Below are 19,517 nucleotides of genomic sequence, written 5' to 3' on the forward strand. Positions count from 1 at the left end.
GAAGTTCTAAACAATACTTTATTTTGTTATTATTAAGTTAAGACTTTATTATTGGATAATTTTAGTCATACTTTAAGATTACCAAGACAATCAAAATTTTAAATTTTGCTTACAGAAGGTAGTACAAATACATTGATTTCAAAGTTGAGAAAAGAAGAATGGATCGCATACACATGGGACAAATTAGCTAAAGGTGAAAGCACTCATGTACAGAACAGACCAAGTCTAGGATGACTTCAAGATAGGGAGCTGGCAACGTAATATTGAATGATGGAATTGAAACAATTCAGCGTGGCAGTAATGCAACATGTCCCATCAGACTGGACCTTGAGGATTCTTCATTTTGGATTTTGAGCAAGGATTGTTTTTATCTATGAGAATTATCCCTCAACTGACCAGGTTTGGTAATGATCACGACTTAATCTAATCTCCCATTTGTTTTGTGTTTGCCTACATTAAACATCTAAGAATGTGAGGTTTTTTGTACAATTCGTGACAGAATATGTTGTGTTTTATATTGTTTATAGATATGTTTTTGGGAGATAAATTGTGGCAGGTTTTTTTTAGTGCAGGTCACATACAAACACTTCAAAACAGATCTCATTTAAAATACTGGAGCTCTGTTCAACCCAAACATTCCAGCTCCAATGGCCTTTGCAAAAGCTGTGGGGAGTGCCTATAGAGACTTCACTAATGAATTGTTATTTTGTAAAGCAACAGTTGAAAGAACTCAGAAATAGGTTTGGAACTGCATGCTGTCTGAATGGAGTTTGCTGTTTTAAGAGAGTCATGTGGTTTTGCAAGCAGAGAGGGTCAAACAGGTTTTTTCCACAGAGAGAGAGGGGGAGGGAAATTCAGTTCTACAGTGCGGCAGTCTGCAGCAACAGCTGGGACTGGAACAGGACAAGTTGGCAAGCTTGTAGAAAAATGCCATTTTGAAGATGGGTTGTGAGTGCTTAGTTCAGCCTAGTCAAAACCCTTGTGGCCCATACAAAAGGAGATGACTGACTATATAATGTTTAACTTGAAATAAGGGAAACAAAAAGGAACTCGATGGTGATCTGAAAAAATAGGTTATCATCTGGAAAACCCTGATGGGGCAAGTTTCTTCGGCAAGTCACTGACATAGCTGATTAGTTTGTGTCCAGCAAAAAACAAATCTCTCTCTGGTAAACTTCACAACTGTAAATTTTGTGCACAGTATAAGAATTGCCTGCAATCAGTAAACTTGGAGGAATGAGAAGTGAGATTGGACTGTGAATAAAAGAACTTTTCTCAACTTACATACACATTACATACACGTGTGCTTAGAATTAGAAGGGGGTTAAGTTAGGTTAGTTAAGGTAAAAGTGATAAGTTAAAGCATGATCCTGTTTTCATGTTTAAAGATAATTAAAAGCAACTTTTATTTAAGTAACCATTTGTCTTGGTAAATATCTATTGCTGCTGAGTTTTGAGGTCTTCTGGGCGTGTAACAAATTCTATATCAATTACAATTGTATAATGAAAGGTTAAACATTCTTTTATGGTTTAGTCAAGCTGCTAATCAGAGACAAATTTAATTTCAAATATTTGAATTAAATTGCTGATCAATATGCCCCATTTGTTTAAGAGAGACAATTTCTATCCATCCAGTTAATGGGTTAGAAGTATAAGGTTACAGGAATGACATTTAATACATTTTACTTGAACCCCCAATAACAATTCTGACCAAGTTCCAAAAGAAATGTCCGTGCATGATGCTTACCTGCCTCCAGGTGGACGCAAAATCCCTGCAGAAATAGCATAAGCTTCACTAACACCATCAAGCGACAAGATGGTCTCGAGAGGCACTGAGTGATTAGACCACACGCAATCAGTGAAGACTTCTGCTTCACCCCAACCATCCTGTACTTGCTCAAGTCTTCCTTTGGTTTGTTTCTCGTCAACGAGCAAATATATACTCAAAAGGACCTGAAAAACGAGTTTGATCACTGCCTACACCTGACAGAAATTTCACACAGCTGCAGCAAAATCAGAATGGTCGTAATTTGGACTTGCCCTTGTTTATAAAAATTTTGGGTAGATATTTTTCAAATGTTTTCAGTGATTCTTAAGGTTAAATTGGAACCTTGCTCTTTAATTGTTCTTTTTGGATCATTCCAAGATGATGATGTTTTATTGACTTCAACTCAAAACTTTTACTTCATTGATGACCAGACGTGATTAAATGGAAAGTTAACACTCCATCTACACATATACAAGGAATAAATGATGTTAATCTTGTTTAAGTTTCAAAAAAAATTAGTTATGCCATTAAAGATTGAAATACTACTTTCCTACAGACATGGAGCCCTTTTATGGATAATTATCAGAATCTATAGTGTTAGGGTTGTTATAAGTGTTAATGCTGTACTGTCTATTTCCAGGTTGTCAGCACTTGATAACCACCTGTTATTCCCCTCCCCCCCAACCTTGTATAGTAGTAGGGGTTTTCATGATTAGCAGTATGCCCATATATCAGTAACTCATCGCTTCTATTTTACTTTCTTTGCATCTAACTGGCCACATCTATCATATTTTAGTTTTCTCACTCTTATTATCTTTAACTGTTCTAATTAATCCACCAACCTAATTTTTTTCAGTGGTTTACTGATATGTGGACAGACTGCTAATCATGTCAAGACACACTAAGGAAAGAGAAAAAAGCTGGGCCTATATTATTGATGGAGACCAATGACAGAATTGCCCAGTTCTGTCCAAAATGAAGAGGCAGATTAAGAGGTGGTTGGTGCACAAGTTGAGCCAGCTGGTAAGGAGCTTGAGTAGAAGGACGGGCAGATAGAAGAGAATTGCAGACATTGGGATGAGAGACAAGAAACAATGACATGGAGTAAAAATAACCTAACTAATACAGGGCTCAAAGTTTTACACCTCAATGCACGAAACACAAGATATAAAGTGAATGACCTTGAGGTACAGCTACAGATCAGCAGGTATGATGTTGTGGCAATCATGGAGTGGTGGCAAAAGGATGGTTGTCAATGGGAGCTGAATGTCAAAAGGATAGGCAGGGAAGCAGATGGGCTAGCAAATAATATCAAAGAATATACAAACTGCTTCTTCGACTCTATAAAGAGTAAAAGGGAGGTGAGAATAGATCTAGGACCACTAGAAACTAATGCTGGAGAAATAATAATGGGAGTCAGGAGATGGCAGAGGAATTAAATGAGAATTTTGCATCAGATGTGCTGTGGAAAGTGAGCTGAACAGTGGCATCATAATCTAGAATGGGAACACCAATACCTCTAAACGTAAAGCCCTGCAAAAGGTAGTGGACACAGTTGAGGACATCACAGGAAACATCCTCCCCACCATCGAGAGCATCTACAGGGAACACTGCCGTCGGACAGCAGCATCAATCATCAATATTGAAGGTAAACTTGCAATTAAATCAAAGAATTTCTGGAGGAAGACAGTGGGTCAGACAGCATCCATGGGTAGAAATAGTCAATGGTTTGGAAATGAACCTTGTGTCTGACCTGCAGAGTTTTTCCAGGAAATCTTTATTAACTCAAGATTCCAGCATCTGCAGTCTTTGTGCTTTTCTATGCAGTGAAATCTGTTTATATATGGTGAGATGTGAAGAAAGTGTCAATCCACTTTCTGTGAATCACTGATGTATCTGAATATATATTTATATGGTAAATTTCTCCAGTATCTGGAAAGCATTGTCATCTGAATTGTCTCAATTCTCACTGGAAAGTGGAAACACCATTTCAGTGGAAGTCACGCGATTTGTCAATGATGAAGATAAATTACAATAACATTAAAACTGAACATTGTCTTGCTTAATATTAGAAATGCCTCATTGTTTGTTCTTGTTACAGTGCAGCCCCAGTTACTTTGGAACGACCTCAAACTAACATTGCGGAAATTCCATGGAAATTCTATCTCCAATGTTCTAAGTAGCTGTTGTGAGATAATCTTTGTAACAGCAGTTAGTGAAGCAAGAACAATGGAGGTTACACAGAAGAGTACTGTGGAACATGCCAAGGCCAATGAGTAGATAATTCACAATCCAACAGGTGATGTATTGTTTTGCAATTACAAACATAATCCTCGGGTGGAGTAATAAGTCTTAAAGATTCGCTTTAATAGCTACCACTGCACAGGCACCACTGATACTGGAAACAATGACCACAAGCAGGTTCTCCTTTATATATAAAAAAATTAAGTTGGATTTTCCTAGTTCACCCTGTGAACTAAAGGTAAGATATTGTGATTTCCATTTATTATTTATTTGGCATGTTGTAGCATGGTGACCTTCTGATTTTTTTATTTTTTAAAATTTTTTATTTTTCACACTATAGATCACATTATTCAAGATATACACATTTCTCCTTTCAAATATATACAGTGTCGTTTTCTCCCCCCCTCCCTCCTCCCCTCCCCCCCACCTTTCCCTCCATCCATTCAAAACTCTGAGTCCAAGATACATCAAACCCATCAAACAATGTTGTCACTCAACATTAACGAACAAAAACTTCCACTGAGTCAATTCTTTCCATTCTCTTTTCCTTTTGTCATTTTAGGTGATAGATGTCCTGGTAGGTTTTCTCTATTATATTCCATGTACGGCTCCCATATTTGTTCAAATAATGTTATATTATTTCTTAAACTATATGTTATTTTTTCTAATGGAATACATTTATTCATTTCTATATACCATTGCTGTATTTTCAAATTATCTTCTAATTTCCAGTTTGACATAATACATTTTTTTGCTACAGGTAGGGCTATCTTAACAAATCTTTTTTGTACACCCTCCAAATCAAGTCCAAAATCAAGTTTTATTTCCTTCTACTGCATGAATTAAGTTAATAAACTTACAAATATTATCTGTTGTTCGTCTTTTTTTTATGAATCCAGTTTGGTCTAGACTTACTATTTTTGGTACATAATCAGCTAATCTGTTTGCTAATAATTTAGCTATTATCTTGTAATCTGTGTTAAGTAGAGATATTGGTCGATATGATGCTGGTGCAAGTGGATCTTTCCCTGCCTTTGGTCTCTTCTTTGGCTTGGCTTCGCGGACGAAGATTTATGGAGGGGGTAAAAAGTCCACGTCAGCTGCAGGCTCGTTTGTGGCTGACAAGTCCGATGCGGGACAGGCAGACACGATTGCAGCGGTTGCAGGGGAAAATTGGTTGGTTGGGGTTGGGTGTTGGGTTTTTCCTCCTTTGCCTTTTGTCAGTGAGGTAGGCTCTGCGGTCTTCTTCAAAGGAGGTTGCTGCCCGCCAAACTGTGAGGCGCCAAGATGCACGGTTTGAGGCGTTATCAGCCCACTGGCAGTGGTCAATGTGGCAGGCACCAAGAGATTTCTTTAGGCAGTCCTTGTACCTTTTCTTTGGTGCACCTCTGTCACGGTGGCCAGTGGAGAGCTCGCCATATAACACGATCTTGGGATCTTGCCTTTGGTATTACTGTAATTATTGCTGTTTTGCACTTTTTTATTGTCTCTTGTATTTCTACTATTTCAATTGGTTCTATTAATTTATTTTGTTCCTCTGTTTGTAATTTCGGTAGTTCAATTTTAGTTAAGAATTCATCTATTTTGCCTTCTTTCCCTTCATTTTCAGTTTGGTATAATTGTTCGTAGAATTCTCTGAAATTTTCATTAATTTCCGTTGGATTATATGTGATCTGTTTGTCTTTTTTCCTTGATGCCAATACCATTCTTTTAGTTTGTTCTGTCTTAAGCTGCCACGCTAGAATTTTGTGCGTATTTTCTCCTAGTTCGTAATATTTCTGCTTTGTCTTCATTATATTTTTCTCCACCTTATATGTTTGAAATGTTTCATATTTTATTTTTTTTATCTACCAATTCCCTTCTTTTAGTAGTGTCTTCCTTCCTTGCTAATTCTTTCTCTATATCTGCTATTTCCTTTTCCAACTGTTCTGTTTCCTGATTGTAATCCTTCTTCATCTTAGTTACATAACTTATTATTTGCCCTCTGATGAACGCTTTCATTGCATCCCATAATATAAACTTATCCTTCACTGATTCTGTATTTATTTCAAAATACATTTTAATTTGTCTTTCTATGAATTCTCTAAAATCCTGCCTTTTAAGTAGCATGGAGTTTAATCTCCATCTATACATTCTTGGAGGGATGTCCTCTAACTCTATTGTCAATACCAAGGGTGAATGGTCCGATAATATTCTAGCTTTATATTCTGTTTTCCTAACTCTATCTTGTATACAAGCTGATAACAGGAATAAATCTATTCTTGAATATGTTTTATGTCTATCCGAATAATATGAATATTCCTTTTCCTTTGGGTGTTGTTTCCTCCATATATCCAAAAGTTGCATTTCTTGCATCGATTTAATTATAAATTTGGTTACTTTATTCTTTCTGTTAATTTTTTTCCCGGTTTTATCTATGTTTGAATCCAAATTGAGATTGAAATCCCCTCCTATTAATATATTCCCTTGCGTATCTGCTATCTTCAGAAAAATATCCTGCATAAATTTTTGATCTTCTTCATTAGGCGAATATATATTAAGTAAATTCCAAAACTCCGAATATATCTGACATTTTATCATTACATATCTTCCTGCTGGATCTATTATTTCCTCTTCTATTTTAATTGGTACATTTTTACTGATTAATATAGCCACTCCTCTAGCTTTTGAGTTATATGACGCTGCCGTTACATGTCCTATCCAATCTCTCTTTAATTTCTTGTGCTCCACTTCAGTTAAGTGTGTTTCTTGCACAAATGCAATATCAATTTTTTTCTTTTTTCAGTAAATTTAGCAGTTTTTTCCTTTTGATTTGGTTATGTATTCCATTAATATTTAAAGTCATAGAGTTTAATGTAGCCATTTTATACTTTGTTTATCTTTCCCTTCCGTTTCCTCATCATCACCTTTCCTTCTCATCCATTTCTGCTTTCTTTCTTTGAACAGTTTATAAGACAACATTTTTAACACATCAAACATTCCCCTTATTCTCCTACCTAATATTTCTTTAACCCCATTGTCCCCTCCCCTTCCTGAGTTGCCCATTATCCCTTGTCGGGCAACCACATCTCCCCTCTCCATTTGGATTTGCGAATTCACTCGCAAGCGTCAACTGATTTTGCAGTGACCGTAATTTCTCCCTACCCAGCCCCCCCCAGAAAAGATTTCAATTTTTATATACAACAAAGGTCACTCTCTAAATTCCCTCTTTACTCCTCTCTTCCCCCTTTTTCCCTCATTAATTCTTCTCTATACACTATATATTTTCTTTTAAATGCACATACACTTAAGTAATATATGTATTATATATGTATATAGTCCTATACACACGTCTTTTTAGTTCGCAGTCTTTTGTACTCTCGTTACACGTCTTCATCTCTCAGTCTATTTTGTAATTGTTCTGCAAATTTTCGTGCTTCCTCTGGATCCGAGAATAGTCTGTTTTGCTGTCCTGGAATAAATATTTTCAATACCGCTGGATGCTTTAGTATAAATTTATACCCTTTCTTCCATAAAATCGCCTTTGCTGTATTGAACTCCTTTCTCTTCTTCAGGAGTTCAAAACTTATATCTGGATATATAAAATTTTTTTGCCCTTTGTACTCCAATGGCTTGTTGTCCTCTCTTACTTTCTCCATTGTTTTCTCCAGTACCTTTTCCCTTGTAGTATATCTTAGGAATTTTACTAAAATGGATCTTGGCTTTTGTTGTGGTTGTGGTTTAAAGGCCAATACTCTATGTGCCCTTTCTATTTCCATTTCTTGCTGTAGTTCTGGACATCCTAAGATCCTGGGGATCCAATCTTTTATAAACTCTCTCATATTTTTGCCTTCTTCATCTTCCTTAAGGCCCACTATCTTTATATTATTTCTTCTGTTATAATTTTCCATTATATCTATTTTCTGAGCTAACAGCTCTTGTGTCTCTTTAACTTTTTTATTAGATTCTTCTAATTTCTTTTTTAAGTCCTCTACCTCCATTTCTACTGCTGCTTCTCGTTCTTCCACCTTGTCCATTCTCTTTCCTATTTCTGATATGGTCATATGTATTTTATTCACTTTCTCTTCTGTACTGTTTATTCTTCTTCTTAAATCACTAAATTCTTGTGCTTGCCATTCCTTAAATGAATCCATGTATTCTTTAATAAGAGAAAATATATCCATTGTCTTGCCTTTCCCTTCTTCTTCCATTTCACTGTACTCTTCCTCTTCCTCTTCTTCCTCTGGGTTGGCCATCTGTTGTTTCTTTGTTTTCTTTTTTTTCTCTTCTTTCTTGTTTTCGTTGTCTTCTATGTTCTTCTCTTGCTGCTGCTGTCCTGTAGCTGTCGTTGCCGGCTGTGGAGATCGACTCCCCAGCTGGTCGCCCATCCCTTTGGTGTGTTTTTTTGCATGCGCATCGCGCATGCGCGACTCCTCGCGCATACGCGGTTGCGCACTTTTACTAGGCTCAGCGAGCCATTTTTGTAGTCCACTTTCTACTGACCTGAGGGAGCGGGCTTCTCTCTCCACCGCGGGCCTCTTCGAACAGGTAAGGCCTTCTCCTTCTTCTTCTGTTGTCTTCTCTTCCTCTCTTTTTACCGTTGGTTTCGACTTTTCTTTTTTCGTCGCTATCTTCTTTCCACCTTTATATTCACTTTACTTTAATTTTTATTTTTGTGCCTTTGTGCTTTCCTTTATTTTTTTCAACTTTTCTGGAGAGGGCTGGAGTTCACCATCCGGCCACTACTCCATCACGTGACTTCCCCAACCTTCTGATTAATGTAAAAACACAAAGCTGGAGAAACTAAGCAGGTTAAACAGCGTCCTTTGAATAGCAAAGGTAAAAATGCACTTGAGCCATTCATCAAGGTATGCAAAATATCGGCAGACGTCTGAACAAAAGGTGGAGGTGGGGAGGAGATGTGTTCGCAGAGGCAGGAGGTGATAAGTGGAGAAGGGAGGGAGGAGACAGTAGCGATCAAGGGGAGCAGGGATGGCTGGGTGAATAGAGAGGTGAAGGGGGAGAGGAGAACTGGGAAGGGAAGAGGGCAGGGAAAAAGGAGAGAAGATTAGCAGAAACCAGAAAAGTTGATGTTAATTCCATCCAGCTGGAGAGGGCCCGACTCAATGGCTGAGCTGCCGGTGCTCTATAAACCCAAGGTGAACTCAGTTTACTGCTGTTACCTGTTGGTCTCCCAGAAACAACAGCCTGGTGAGTCTACTGAAGAGTTCGTCCGTCCTTGGTCACACTGGAAAAAGACTGTTTGGGGGATCTCACGGGCCCAGGCACAATATTGCTGAACCAGTGCATGGAAGAGTTGATCAGAGACGCCTGTGTGTTGGGGTTGATGTCAGACTACATCCGGCAAAGACTCCTCAAGGAGGACCTGCTCCCTCTCAAAAAGGCCATCGAATTTGTCAGAACTCTGGAATTGGCCCAGCACCAGACAGTGTCGATTGTGGGAAGAAGCGGGCCAACCATGTACATTCCACGACAAGGGCCATCGGCCTGGAACTCAGTGTCAGGAATCAGCGATCTGACCACGGCTGCTATCATACTGACCGCACCGTGGAGGTGCAACTTCTGCGGGCAGGCCAGGCAAGCAAGGTGCCTCTGCCCAGCGAAAGGAACAACGTGCTCAATTTGTGGTAAGAGAAGACGCTATCAAAGGGTCTGCAGGTCCCAATGACAGCCAGCAAGCAGAGCAACGTGCATTCCTGAAGAGCTTCTGGTGCTCCCAGCCTCAGTACGTCGGCCTACCGCACTAGTGACAACACTTCCGACTGCCTTCACTCCACTTCCGGCTTCTTCATCTGATGCTGCGTGGTCAACATGGAGGTCGCCATCTTGGATGGGCCTCCCCACTGATGATGACGATGAAGAAATGCCACTCCTCGCTTCAGTGACACTAAATCAAGCCAGTCCTCACCTGATCTCAAACTCAATGATGCAGATCAAGGTGAATGGACATAAAATTAATTGTCTTTTTGATAGTGGCAGTACAGAAAGCTTCATATTCCCTGATGTGGTCCAGAGACTCTCCCTCCTGGTCTGACCTATGATTGGGATAGTTTCAATGGCGGCCAGGGACCAACAGATGAGAATTCGGGCATATTGTGTAGCATCTCTGACCGTGGAGGGGAATGTTATAATGACTTCATTTTACTAGTCATGCCCTGCCTCTGCGTGCTGATCCTCCGAGGCGTTGACTTTCAGAGTCAGTTTAGGAGCATGACGATGGTGATCAGAGGCCCCCTACCACCATTGACCATTTGAAGCCCTTGGCATTAGGGTGACCATCCCTGACCAAATGGTCAGCCCCCATTACCGTCCTATGGCCCCAACATCCAGTCCCCAGCAACGTCCAGTGGTATGGGTACCTGGTCCTCGACACCATCCAGCAGTCCAGGCACTCAGTCCCCAGTCACTCAGTCATTACTCCCGACCCTGACCGCATGCGACCACTTCTAGAACTCCCTGTTCCGAGCACCCTGAAGGGGATGAAATTATGTCTAGGGCTGTTCTCATACTATACGCAGTGGGTGCCCAACTACACCAATAAGTCCCATCCTCTAATTTAGTCAAACATGTTTCCATTATCGGCGGAGGCCCAAGCTGCTCTTAATCAGATCTGTGGAGACATTGCTAAAGCCATGATGCATGCCATGTATGAGTCTGTCCCCTTCCAGGTGGAAAGTGATGCCTCGGACTTCATGCTGGCCATCACATTAAACCAGGCAGACAGGCCAGTAGCATTTTTTTCCCGTATCCTTCACGACCCGAAACTCTGGCACTCCTCTGTCGAGAAGGAGGTGCAGGCGATCGTTGAGGCAGTGTGCCACTGGCGGCACTACCAAGCCGTTAAGAGATTTACCGTATTGACTGATCAGAGGGCAGTGACCTTCATGTTCAGCACCAAACAATCAGGTTAAATCAAGAATGACAAGATTCTGAGGTAGGGGATTGAGTTATCCACCTACAATTATGTCATCTTGTACTGGCCGGGTAACCTCAATGATCCCCCAGATGCCCTATCCCGAGGGAAGTGCGCCAGTGTGCATCTTGACCGTCTCCAGCTCCTGCACAGCAGTCTGTGCCACCCCGGAGTCACGAGGCTCTATCACTTTATCAGGTCAAGGAACCTCCCCTACTCTGTTGAGGATGTCCGGTCCACGACCAGACGCTGCCAAATCTGTGCCGAATGAAAGCCTCAGTTCTACCGGCCAGAGAAAGCACATCTCATTAAGGCCACCTGCCCTTTTGAACGACTGTGTTGATTTCAAGGGCCCCCTCCCTACCACAAATAGGAATGCCCACTTGCTGACGGTGATGGACAAATTTCCCCCTCTTTGGAGGAGCGCCGTACTGAAATGCCATTTCCCTGGCAGTTCGACAGTCAGAAAAGGCTGCCAGTGCAGCTCCACCTCTAGCCGGGGTGGGGGGCGGGTGTCCGCTTCCTTGGCCAGTTTTGTTGATTGTTAAATGTTATTGTTATTGCCTCCGGGTTTTGTTTATCACCGGTGGGTTCTTTTTTAAAAAAAGGGGGGTGAACATGGTGATATGGCTGTATGTACTGGCTGGCCCGCCTTCTGGGAGTCTCCCTAGCTTAGCTCCTCCCTTGATCCTTCCCATGTAACCCCTGGCCATAAAGATTGAGTCCCCTCTCATTCCCGCTCATTTTCCTAGCCTAGACCCAGGCCAGCAGCCTCTTGCTTAATAAAGCCTATCGTTCCCCTCAATCTTCTGTCTGTATCATTATTGGGCTACCAATAAGGCCAAGGGCAGACACGTGAGAATGGGAATGTGACACTGAACTGAAATTGTTAGCTACTGGGAGGTCTTATTACTGGTGTGGATGGAGCAAAGGTGCTCAGCGACGCGATCTCCCAATTGGTGCCCACTCTCTCCGATGTAGAGAAGGCCACAAAGTGAGCACCGGATCCAGTAAATCAGTCCTGCGAATACACAAGTGAAGTATTGGTTCACTCGAAAGGACTGTTTGGGGCCCTGGACCGGGGTTATGGAGGGGGTGCAGCACAATTGTGGCACCTCCTGAGGCCACAAGGGAAGGTGCCGGGGGGGGGGTGCTGGAGGGAAGCAACTGGTGGGGAGGGATGAGTGCACGAGGGAGTGATCCCTATGGAAGGTGGAGAGGGAAAGGTAAGTTTTGTGGTGGTTATATCCAATGGTAAATCTGCAGCAAAAAGAGGTGGCTCAATTTTAATCACTGGAATAAATAAGAAGAACAAAGTGTATGATTCTGAAGACAGCACCAAAAGTGTGGATGAATAGGTTTGCTGGAGGAGACTTAAAAATGCTTGAATCGACTTCTTTGTGCAAACAAAGCAATGGGGAACAACACCTTTAGTTGTGAAATGCTTCCCTTATTTCACAATCTGTGCAGCCAGGTGAACGAACTTCGTATAGGAGAGAAAACCAAAATCATTAAAAATAAGCAGGAGCAAAGGATGAAACCTGTGGTGAGTACATCTGGAACCAGTCTGTGTATGATCATTGAGAATTACAGTAAAACCCCAGGTATCTGGCACTTGTGGGGATTGAGACACAGGTACTTTGAGCCAGAATCTTGCCAATAGCAGCCTATTGCTAATCTGAGCTAGATAGTACAGTTCTTGAAGTTGCAATGTGGTTTGTATCTCCCGACTGCCCCTGACCACCTGCTGGATTTGGGAGATTGCGTCAAATGAGCTAATGGAGTGGATCTTGTGCATTGCACACAGCGCAGCCACAGGGAGCTTGTATTTAAAAGCATGAATGCTTAAGGTACCAGATGTGGAGTGATTGTTATCTTGATATTGGTGTGGTTCTGCATGAGATAGGATTCTGAATTTTACAGGATGAAACACTTGTAGTTTCAGAAGTCGGATCAATCAGTTGGATATTCAATTATTTATGGAGGGAGAAGCAATGGCCTGACTCAGTCCTCGTGGCAGATGAATCGATGGTGTGTGCCGTGTTGGGCAGTATGTTCAGTGGTACTTCTGCAGTAGAGGTAAGGAGCCATGGGTGACCAAAGGAGTGTGTTTGCTATGAGGAGTGCAGGAGGAGTGCAGTGTTTGCTGCTGGGAGCAGCTCCATGTGTGCCAGCAGAGCCCTCCAGCTCTGAAGAAACCCATCTAATTCCGGATCTGCCGTTCACTTTCCCTGGTGAGAAGACGGTAAATACATTAAAAGATTTTTTTCCTTACTAGTCCCTGCTGAAATGGTGGTGGTGGGGGGTTTATATTCTGTAAAATATGCTAGTTAAATTTAGTTTAACTTGATTTCATCAATTGGGTTTTTTTCAAATTTTACAATTAAAATGTATAGCAATTACAAAAGGTATGTTTCTGAAAAAAGTTCAGAATTAATTGTAATGGTATATTTTCTACTGGTTTTGGAGCTTTATCCTCATTAGTATAAACACTGAAAATTTCAAACCAGCAAAACTGGCCAAGTTACTTCTCAAATTTTCTGGAAACTTTTTCACTTTCAGTCAGGAGTCAGAATCAACTTTGTAAGTCAGGGAGTACCTGTACACTTGTCCTTCATATGTATTGTTAATATGTTTATGTCTGGTTATGCGCCTGCATGTTTTGCACCGAGGACTGGAGAAAGCTGTTTCGTTGGGTTCTTCTTGGGCAATCGGATAACAAACTTGAACTTGAGATGACGTAAATATCTCTGCAAGGGCCTCCGCCAATTCTTTCCTAGCATTGCTCAAAGTCTTGGTTTGGCCTTGACGATTTGTCTACCTTAATGTGCTCCAAAGCTGCCAACACCTCTTCCCTGTTCTGGACATTATAATCATCTTGCTTTACTGTGATTTCCATGATCTTTTCCACAGTAAAGAGCGATGAAAAATATCAATTCAAGATCTCACTGTTTCCCATGTGGCTCCATACAAAGACATACAAATTGATGTTTAACAGGACCATTTATACCTCTGGCCACCCTTATGCTCCAAATACCTCTCTGAAATCTCTCAGGCATTTTCTTTACCTTACCAACTTCGATCTTCTTTTTGCCCTTCTAATTTTCCTCTTGAATGTCCTCCCAGATCTCTTATTGTCAATGAAGAGTTTGCTTGAATACTCTTTGTTTTGTTTTCCATTCCCATTCAGAAAAGAGAACACATAGATAGGGGGGTGGGTGGTGAATAGAACAGAGGAAATGTCTGTGAGAGGGTAAAGTCCATGAGAGACTGAAAAAGGCATTTGAATGAGGAAACAGGTTTGGTTGGTCTCAAAGCCAGGACTCTGGACACACAGTTTTGATGGGGAAGGATTTTATTTACTGAAGGAAAGTGTGGAAAATGGTAACAGATGCAGCACAAACACACACAGTTTACAGCAGCTGTGGGAAATAATAGCAGACAATTAATAACGAATATGGGGAAAATAATATGGGGACAAAACACACAAACATTGAACTGGTACATACAATGTTTAAGGAAAAATCACTAAGATGCCCCACCATCCCCTTAACTCAGTGCAGGTACTGCTCTGTATTACAAGGGACACTAATTAAATGCTCCCAACCCTTAAAAACAGTGCACATCTTACCAACAGTTTCTCCAGTGGCTTTCTATGTTTCTCGGCCTGGAGTGAAGCAGCATGGTCTCAAGCTGACAAAAAAGAACAAAGAGCACATGGACCCTTTAAAGTGCTGGATGGTTCAGCCCAGATCATTAGCAGGGTCCAATGGCTCGGTGCCAGGAAGGTCAATCAAATTACAACAGCCAATAGCCCAAGGCCAAGTACAGGAAGGATGGAGAGTCGAGTCCAGGTAATTTACATGGTACCAAAGGCAAAGTGTGCACTAATTGGTGGGGCAGAACCAAATCTTGTTTGGCAGCTGGTGTGTCCTCTCACTAGGTAGGGGGCAGTGCTGTCACGTGACAGCCACAACCCTTCCCAAACAATCCACCCCTTGGAGGTCACACCACTCACCAATCATGAGACAATCAATAACTTCACGTATATGTTATAAGTAAAAGCAAAAGGACATGTTTAAAACAATGCTAATCATGTGGGTCAATATATACACTAGTGCCTTCCGAATGCTGGACAAGATACCTATTCAAATTCAATGACAACACCTCACCAGTGCTCCACCCCTGACCAAACATTGTGTTTCCGATGGGGCAGGGTGCAGTGTTAGAGGGGAGAAGAGAAAATGAATGTTTTGTCACCGACTCGTATTCCTGGTTTCTCTGGCTTGGGTGGCAAATGTGAACACCCATATCACCAATGTCTGCAAGCAGATAGCGCAAGGTCATTCATCAGGTGCCAGAGCCCTCTCTTGGCTTGGGTATCCCACACCTTTGTCTCATGCTTGGATGCTCCCTATGCACAGAGCCCAGATGGCTGTCACCGTGCTACCCCATCGTGAGGCGGGGGCAGCCTGGCAAGTATACATCCAGGATGTACCCAAGGTGCCCATTTTTCTCTGCTGACATTTGACACCAGGATGCCATTCCCACTCATGTTTTCTTTCAATGGGTGCCCCCAAGTGCCAGTGTTGGACTCCTGTAACTATAGACCAGGATGAATCAGGCCAGAAAGTTAGCCAATTTAGAATTTTTAAATAAAAGCTCCAAAACCTATGAGGTGTTGCTCTGTTAATGGGAGTTCTGGTGTGATGCTGTCATTGTGAAACAAAATATATATAATGTTTCCTACCATCAATGATAGTCAACTTACAAATGGTAACTTTGCATCCACAGACTGTGATTATGTATCTATATATTGTATGTTCAGTGGGTCACGTCTCCAGAATGGAGGACCATCGCCTTCCCAAGATCGTATTATATGGCGAGCTCTCCACTGGCCACCGTGACAGAGGTGCACCAAAGAAAAGGTACAAGGACTGCCTAAAGAAATCTCTTGGTGCCTGCCACATTGACCACCGCCAGTGGGCTGATAACGCCTCAAACCGTGCATCTTGGCGCCTCACAGTTTGGCGGGCAGCAGCCTCCTTTGAAGAAGACCGCAGAGCCCACCTCACTGACAAAAGGCAAAGGAGGAAAAACCCAACACCCAACCCCAACCAACCAATTTTCCCTTGCAACCGCTGCAATCGTGTCTGCCTGTCCCGCATCGGACTTGTCAGCCACAAACGAGCCTGCAGCTGACGTGGACTTTTACCCCCTCCATAAATCTTCGTCCGCGAAGCCAAGCCAAAGAAGAAGAAACCTTCTCAATACAGCATCTTATAGTGAGGCTAGCTGAGAGAGGTGAAGGCTTGTTAAATGCTGAAACATTAATGGTTTATCTCTCCTCAGAGAGGCCATCTGATCAGTTGAGTATTTTCAGTGATTTCCATTCTTCTATTAATAGAAGTGTCAACACATTAATGTAAGCACAGATTACACGGTGACATGCTTTGAAAATGCTTTATTGATTTGCTTTTAATTACAGCTAATAATTTTTGCATTGGGTCAATTAAAACAAAAATGGAGAAATACATCAAATAATATTTGTGCTATGATAAGAAATGATGACAGATAACATACTTTCATTTCAAATAAACTTAAGATCCAAATTTGTTGCTTCAGATAATCTTTGAGTAAATTTAGATCAGTTTTTGATTTGTATTCATACAAGCAAGCTTACTGTATAGTTAAGAATGTTGATTCGATAAGATTGATTTGAGATTGGAAGTATTACTATATGGTAGAATCCCACATACTATGTAAAAATCATATTCTCATTACAGGTTCCTGAATAATTTCAACACAGTACCAACCAAAGGTGAACCAACTACAGATAGAATCAGTAGAGTTAGGATATTCGTAGATTGGATTGGATATTTGTTTCATCAGCCTCGTTCCCTTCTTTTTCCAGACCTGAAAGACATTGCAGTTAAATGTTTTCAAAGCAGCATTCTGCTGGAGCTGCATAATGAAAAGCTTCACCGTGAAGTAGTCAGAAAGTGCCACGTTGGTCTTACCTGCAATCATCATAATGTCAATATTTTTTGAGTTTAATTGGGCCCAACGTAAAGTCAACAATTCCATTTGAATAAACTGTGGCCCTTTTATGCCGAGACATGCATCCACGGTAACAGCGGGAGGAGTAATCAAATACTTCACACAACACAAGTTTACAGCGCAGATAAACTGAGGGATTTACGTTCAGGAACTTAAAGGCACTGAAGGTAAAGCGTGCAATGTTGTTGGATGGTGAGGGTAATGTGTCATATGTCTCATCCCTGACACACCTAGAAAAGAAATATTTCAAAATGAATTCCATTTAAAAACCCTGGCCAGAGCAGAATTTCAAAGCACCTTCTGCCTTATTATAGCTGATACATTTAAGAGTGCTTTGTGTAGTGGGGGGATACTGGTTAGATATTTAAATAAAACCTGTGTTTGCAAAGTTTATCTCAATAGTATTCATCCCAGATGAAGATTATTTTAACCAGCAGCTGGGAGCCTCCTCATGCTACCAAGTGAGTGCTGAAGGGTTCCTACTTGAGTCGGAGGTTCAGATCTGGAGTCCAGGTTGCCAATAGTTTGGACTGGACTCCGTCTGGCTGCAAGAGTTGCAGAAGTGCTGGATGTGAATCCATTGACACGCTGAGTCTGAGGTGAGCACATTTTTGCTCGTCTTTCTCTGATTGTAAGAGACACCAAAGGCACTTTCTGCCGATGGCAAATCTGTCTGCCTTACAGCAGGAAAAAGGCAATTTTGTGTAATGTGACAATAAATTGAATCTTGATTCTTGTGTTGTAACGTATGCATCACTGTTTAGTTATGCCATTTTTAAAGTATTATTACTGATGGAACGACATGTTAGTGGAACATTTGGATAGGTGAAAATAAAATTTAATGTTGCAAAATGGAAGTTTTTTTTAGTCAAAAGTAAAATAAGTTTGAGGATACAATTCCAAATTAAAGGCACAAAATCGGAGACATTTTGGGGGATATATATAAAATGAATTGAATTGAATTGTTTTCTTGTGTGTACCAAGATACAACTAAAAGCTTTGTTTTGCATGCTATCCAGGCTAATCAACTGATACAGCAGGCAGGGCAATAATAAGAAATTATGAAATAAATACACAAGTAATTAAGGAAGTAAACAAATGTCAAGTAAAGCAGGATCCAGAGAAAAATACAAAAACAGTGCAGAGAACAGAGAAAAGTACTGTTAAAAATAGTGCAAGGGTTTCATCATTTTTTCCAGTGAGAAATGCGTTGTTCTTTTACAGTAGAAGAGCAAGTTTAGAAAGCAACTTTATAAAGTTTTGTTTTACCAATGAAAGCTCAAAATAAATCATGTTGGATCTTCATAACATACTAGTTCAGACAGAAATGCTGTGACATGCTCAAATTCTGAAAAGATGTAAAGGCTTAAGAGGAGATGCTGAAGAGATTTACTTAAAAGATTGCAAGGATCCCAGGATTTAGTTTTGTGGATAAACTGGGGTTATTTCCTTGGTTAGAGAAGGTTGTGTGGACAATGACTACGTGGACAATGTCCACTGCAGTTCCAATTGGCCAATTTGGTAAGAAGATTACTTTTCAACTTGCCCAAGCTTACCCATTCTTGATGAGATCATAGGTTGTTGATGTCAAGTTGAAGTTATCAGGCACTGCTGTGCAGGTATCCACAAATATTTTCAGATCAGCACCAGAACTGTTCAGCTTAACCTGCACAAAAAGCTTCTGCTGGAGGTCTACGTAGTAAGGTGATTCGGACACTGGTTTGACAAATGATGTTGACTCATAGAACATCATGCTGGCTCTAAACGTGCCAGATTGTGTAATGCTATCCAGTAATTTTTCAGGTGAATTTTCATTTACCGAATACATGGCCTTAACCATTGTATCCTGTTGCATTTTGCAGGCAATGTTGATTCGTTGATATTGAGTACGAACTGCAATGGAGCCAGTAAATGAAGATAGGATGGTGTTGGAATAAACGATATGACCATTGTTGACCTATGGGAACAGAATGAGGAGGAAATGCAAATATCAACAAGCTAATTAAATTACAAAATTGAGATTTATTGTCTGAAATATAATCCATGAAGAGAAAAATTACATATATCTAAACTGCAGTGACTTTTGGAAGCAAAAAAGGTAAGTGGAATCTTGTGTTTTCATTTAGAGACATCAAGACTAAAACAGAGAAATGTTCAAAAAACTGTAATAATGAGACAGATGAGAGAGGGATTATGTGTCTGATGAAGCCTTTTGAATAATCCTGACCAGCAGTGGAAATGTGACGGAAGGAAAGAAGGCATAACGATTTGGCAGAATCAAGAATTAGGTAAATTTAGGTCTTAACCAGGGTGTTAAAAGAGGAATATGAAGGATTTAGCATGAAAAGGAACTTTTTGTTCTTGGTAGCAACACTGCAGAAAGCAGGGGTAAGACCCAAGACGCATTGCATGAATACATTAGGAATGATAAAACTAACAAATGTTTATATCAAATTATTTATCTTATAATGTACATGATTAAAGACAAATTGAAAGACATTACATTAAGCATGAAAATCACTGAAATATAGT

At 40.7% G+C, this 19,517-nt stretch overlaps 3 protein-coding genes and 1 long non-coding RNA gene across 11 annotated transcripts in view; 2 read left to right on the forward strand and 2 right to left on the reverse strand.

The window, feature by feature from the left end:
* The window catches only part of LOC138744071 (scavenger receptor cysteine-rich domain-containing protein DMBT1-like), a 46,538-nt gene extending 44,652 nt beyond the window's left edge, over positions 1-1,886 (reverse strand). Inside the window, exon 1 of the mRNA XM_069899559.1 lies at positions 1,748-1,886. Within this exon, the coding sequence (XP_069755660.1) occupies positions 1,748-1,886 (139 nt within the window). The remainder of the gene's footprint in view (positions 1-1,747) is intronic.
* The window catches only part of c10h10orf88 (chromosome 10 C10orf88 homolog), a 63,494-nt gene extending 61,503 nt beyond the window's left edge, over positions 1-1,991 (forward strand). For 3 of the 6 annotated variants that reach the window (XR_011345323.1, XR_011345319.1, XR_011345320.1), the window contains exon 20: positions 116-1,989. The gene's annotated coding sequence lies outside the window, so the exon portion shown is untranslated. Of the gene's footprint in view, positions 1-115 lie in introns of all 6 variants that reach the window. The other 3 variants (XR_011345322.1, XR_011345324.1, XR_011345321.1) reach the window with 2 other exon arrangements.
* Positions 1,992-3,880: 1,889 nt separating this feature from the next.
* LOC138744154 (uncharacterized) overlaps positions 3,881-19,517 on the forward strand; it is a 32,687-nt gene continuing 17,050 nt past the window's right edge. For all 3 annotated transcript variants that reach the window (XR_011345326.1, XR_011345327.1, XR_011345325.1), the window contains exons 1-3: positions 3,881-4,067; positions 16,840-17,152; positions 18,848-19,083. This is a non-coding gene — a long non-coding RNA (uncharacterized lncRNA). The remainder of the gene's footprint in view (positions 4,068-16,839; positions 17,153-18,847; positions 19,084-19,517) is intronic.
* Positions 16,439-19,517, reverse strand: part of LOC138744152 (scavenger receptor cysteine-rich domain-containing protein DMBT1-like) — a 53,334-nt gene continuing 50,255 nt past the window's right edge. The window contains exons 27-29 of the mRNA XM_069899798.1: positions 18,542-18,942; positions 16,946-17,215; positions 16,439-16,841 (exon numbers count right to left, since the gene is read on the reverse strand). Coding sequence (XP_069755899.1) covers positions 16,963-17,215; positions 18,542-18,942 — 654 coding nt within the window. The 3' untranslated portion in view covers positions 16,439-16,841; positions 16,946-16,962. The remainder of the gene's footprint in view (positions 16,842-16,945; positions 17,216-18,541; positions 18,943-19,517) is intronic.

The sequence above is a fragment of the Narcine bancroftii genome, chromosome 10, assembly GCF_036971445.1.
Source record: "Narcine bancroftii isolate sNarBan1 chromosome 10, sNarBan1.hap1, whole genome shotgun sequence".
Taxonomy (NCBI): Eukaryota; Metazoa; Chordata; class Chondrichthyes; order Torpediniformes; family Narcinidae; genus Narcine; species Narcine bancroftii.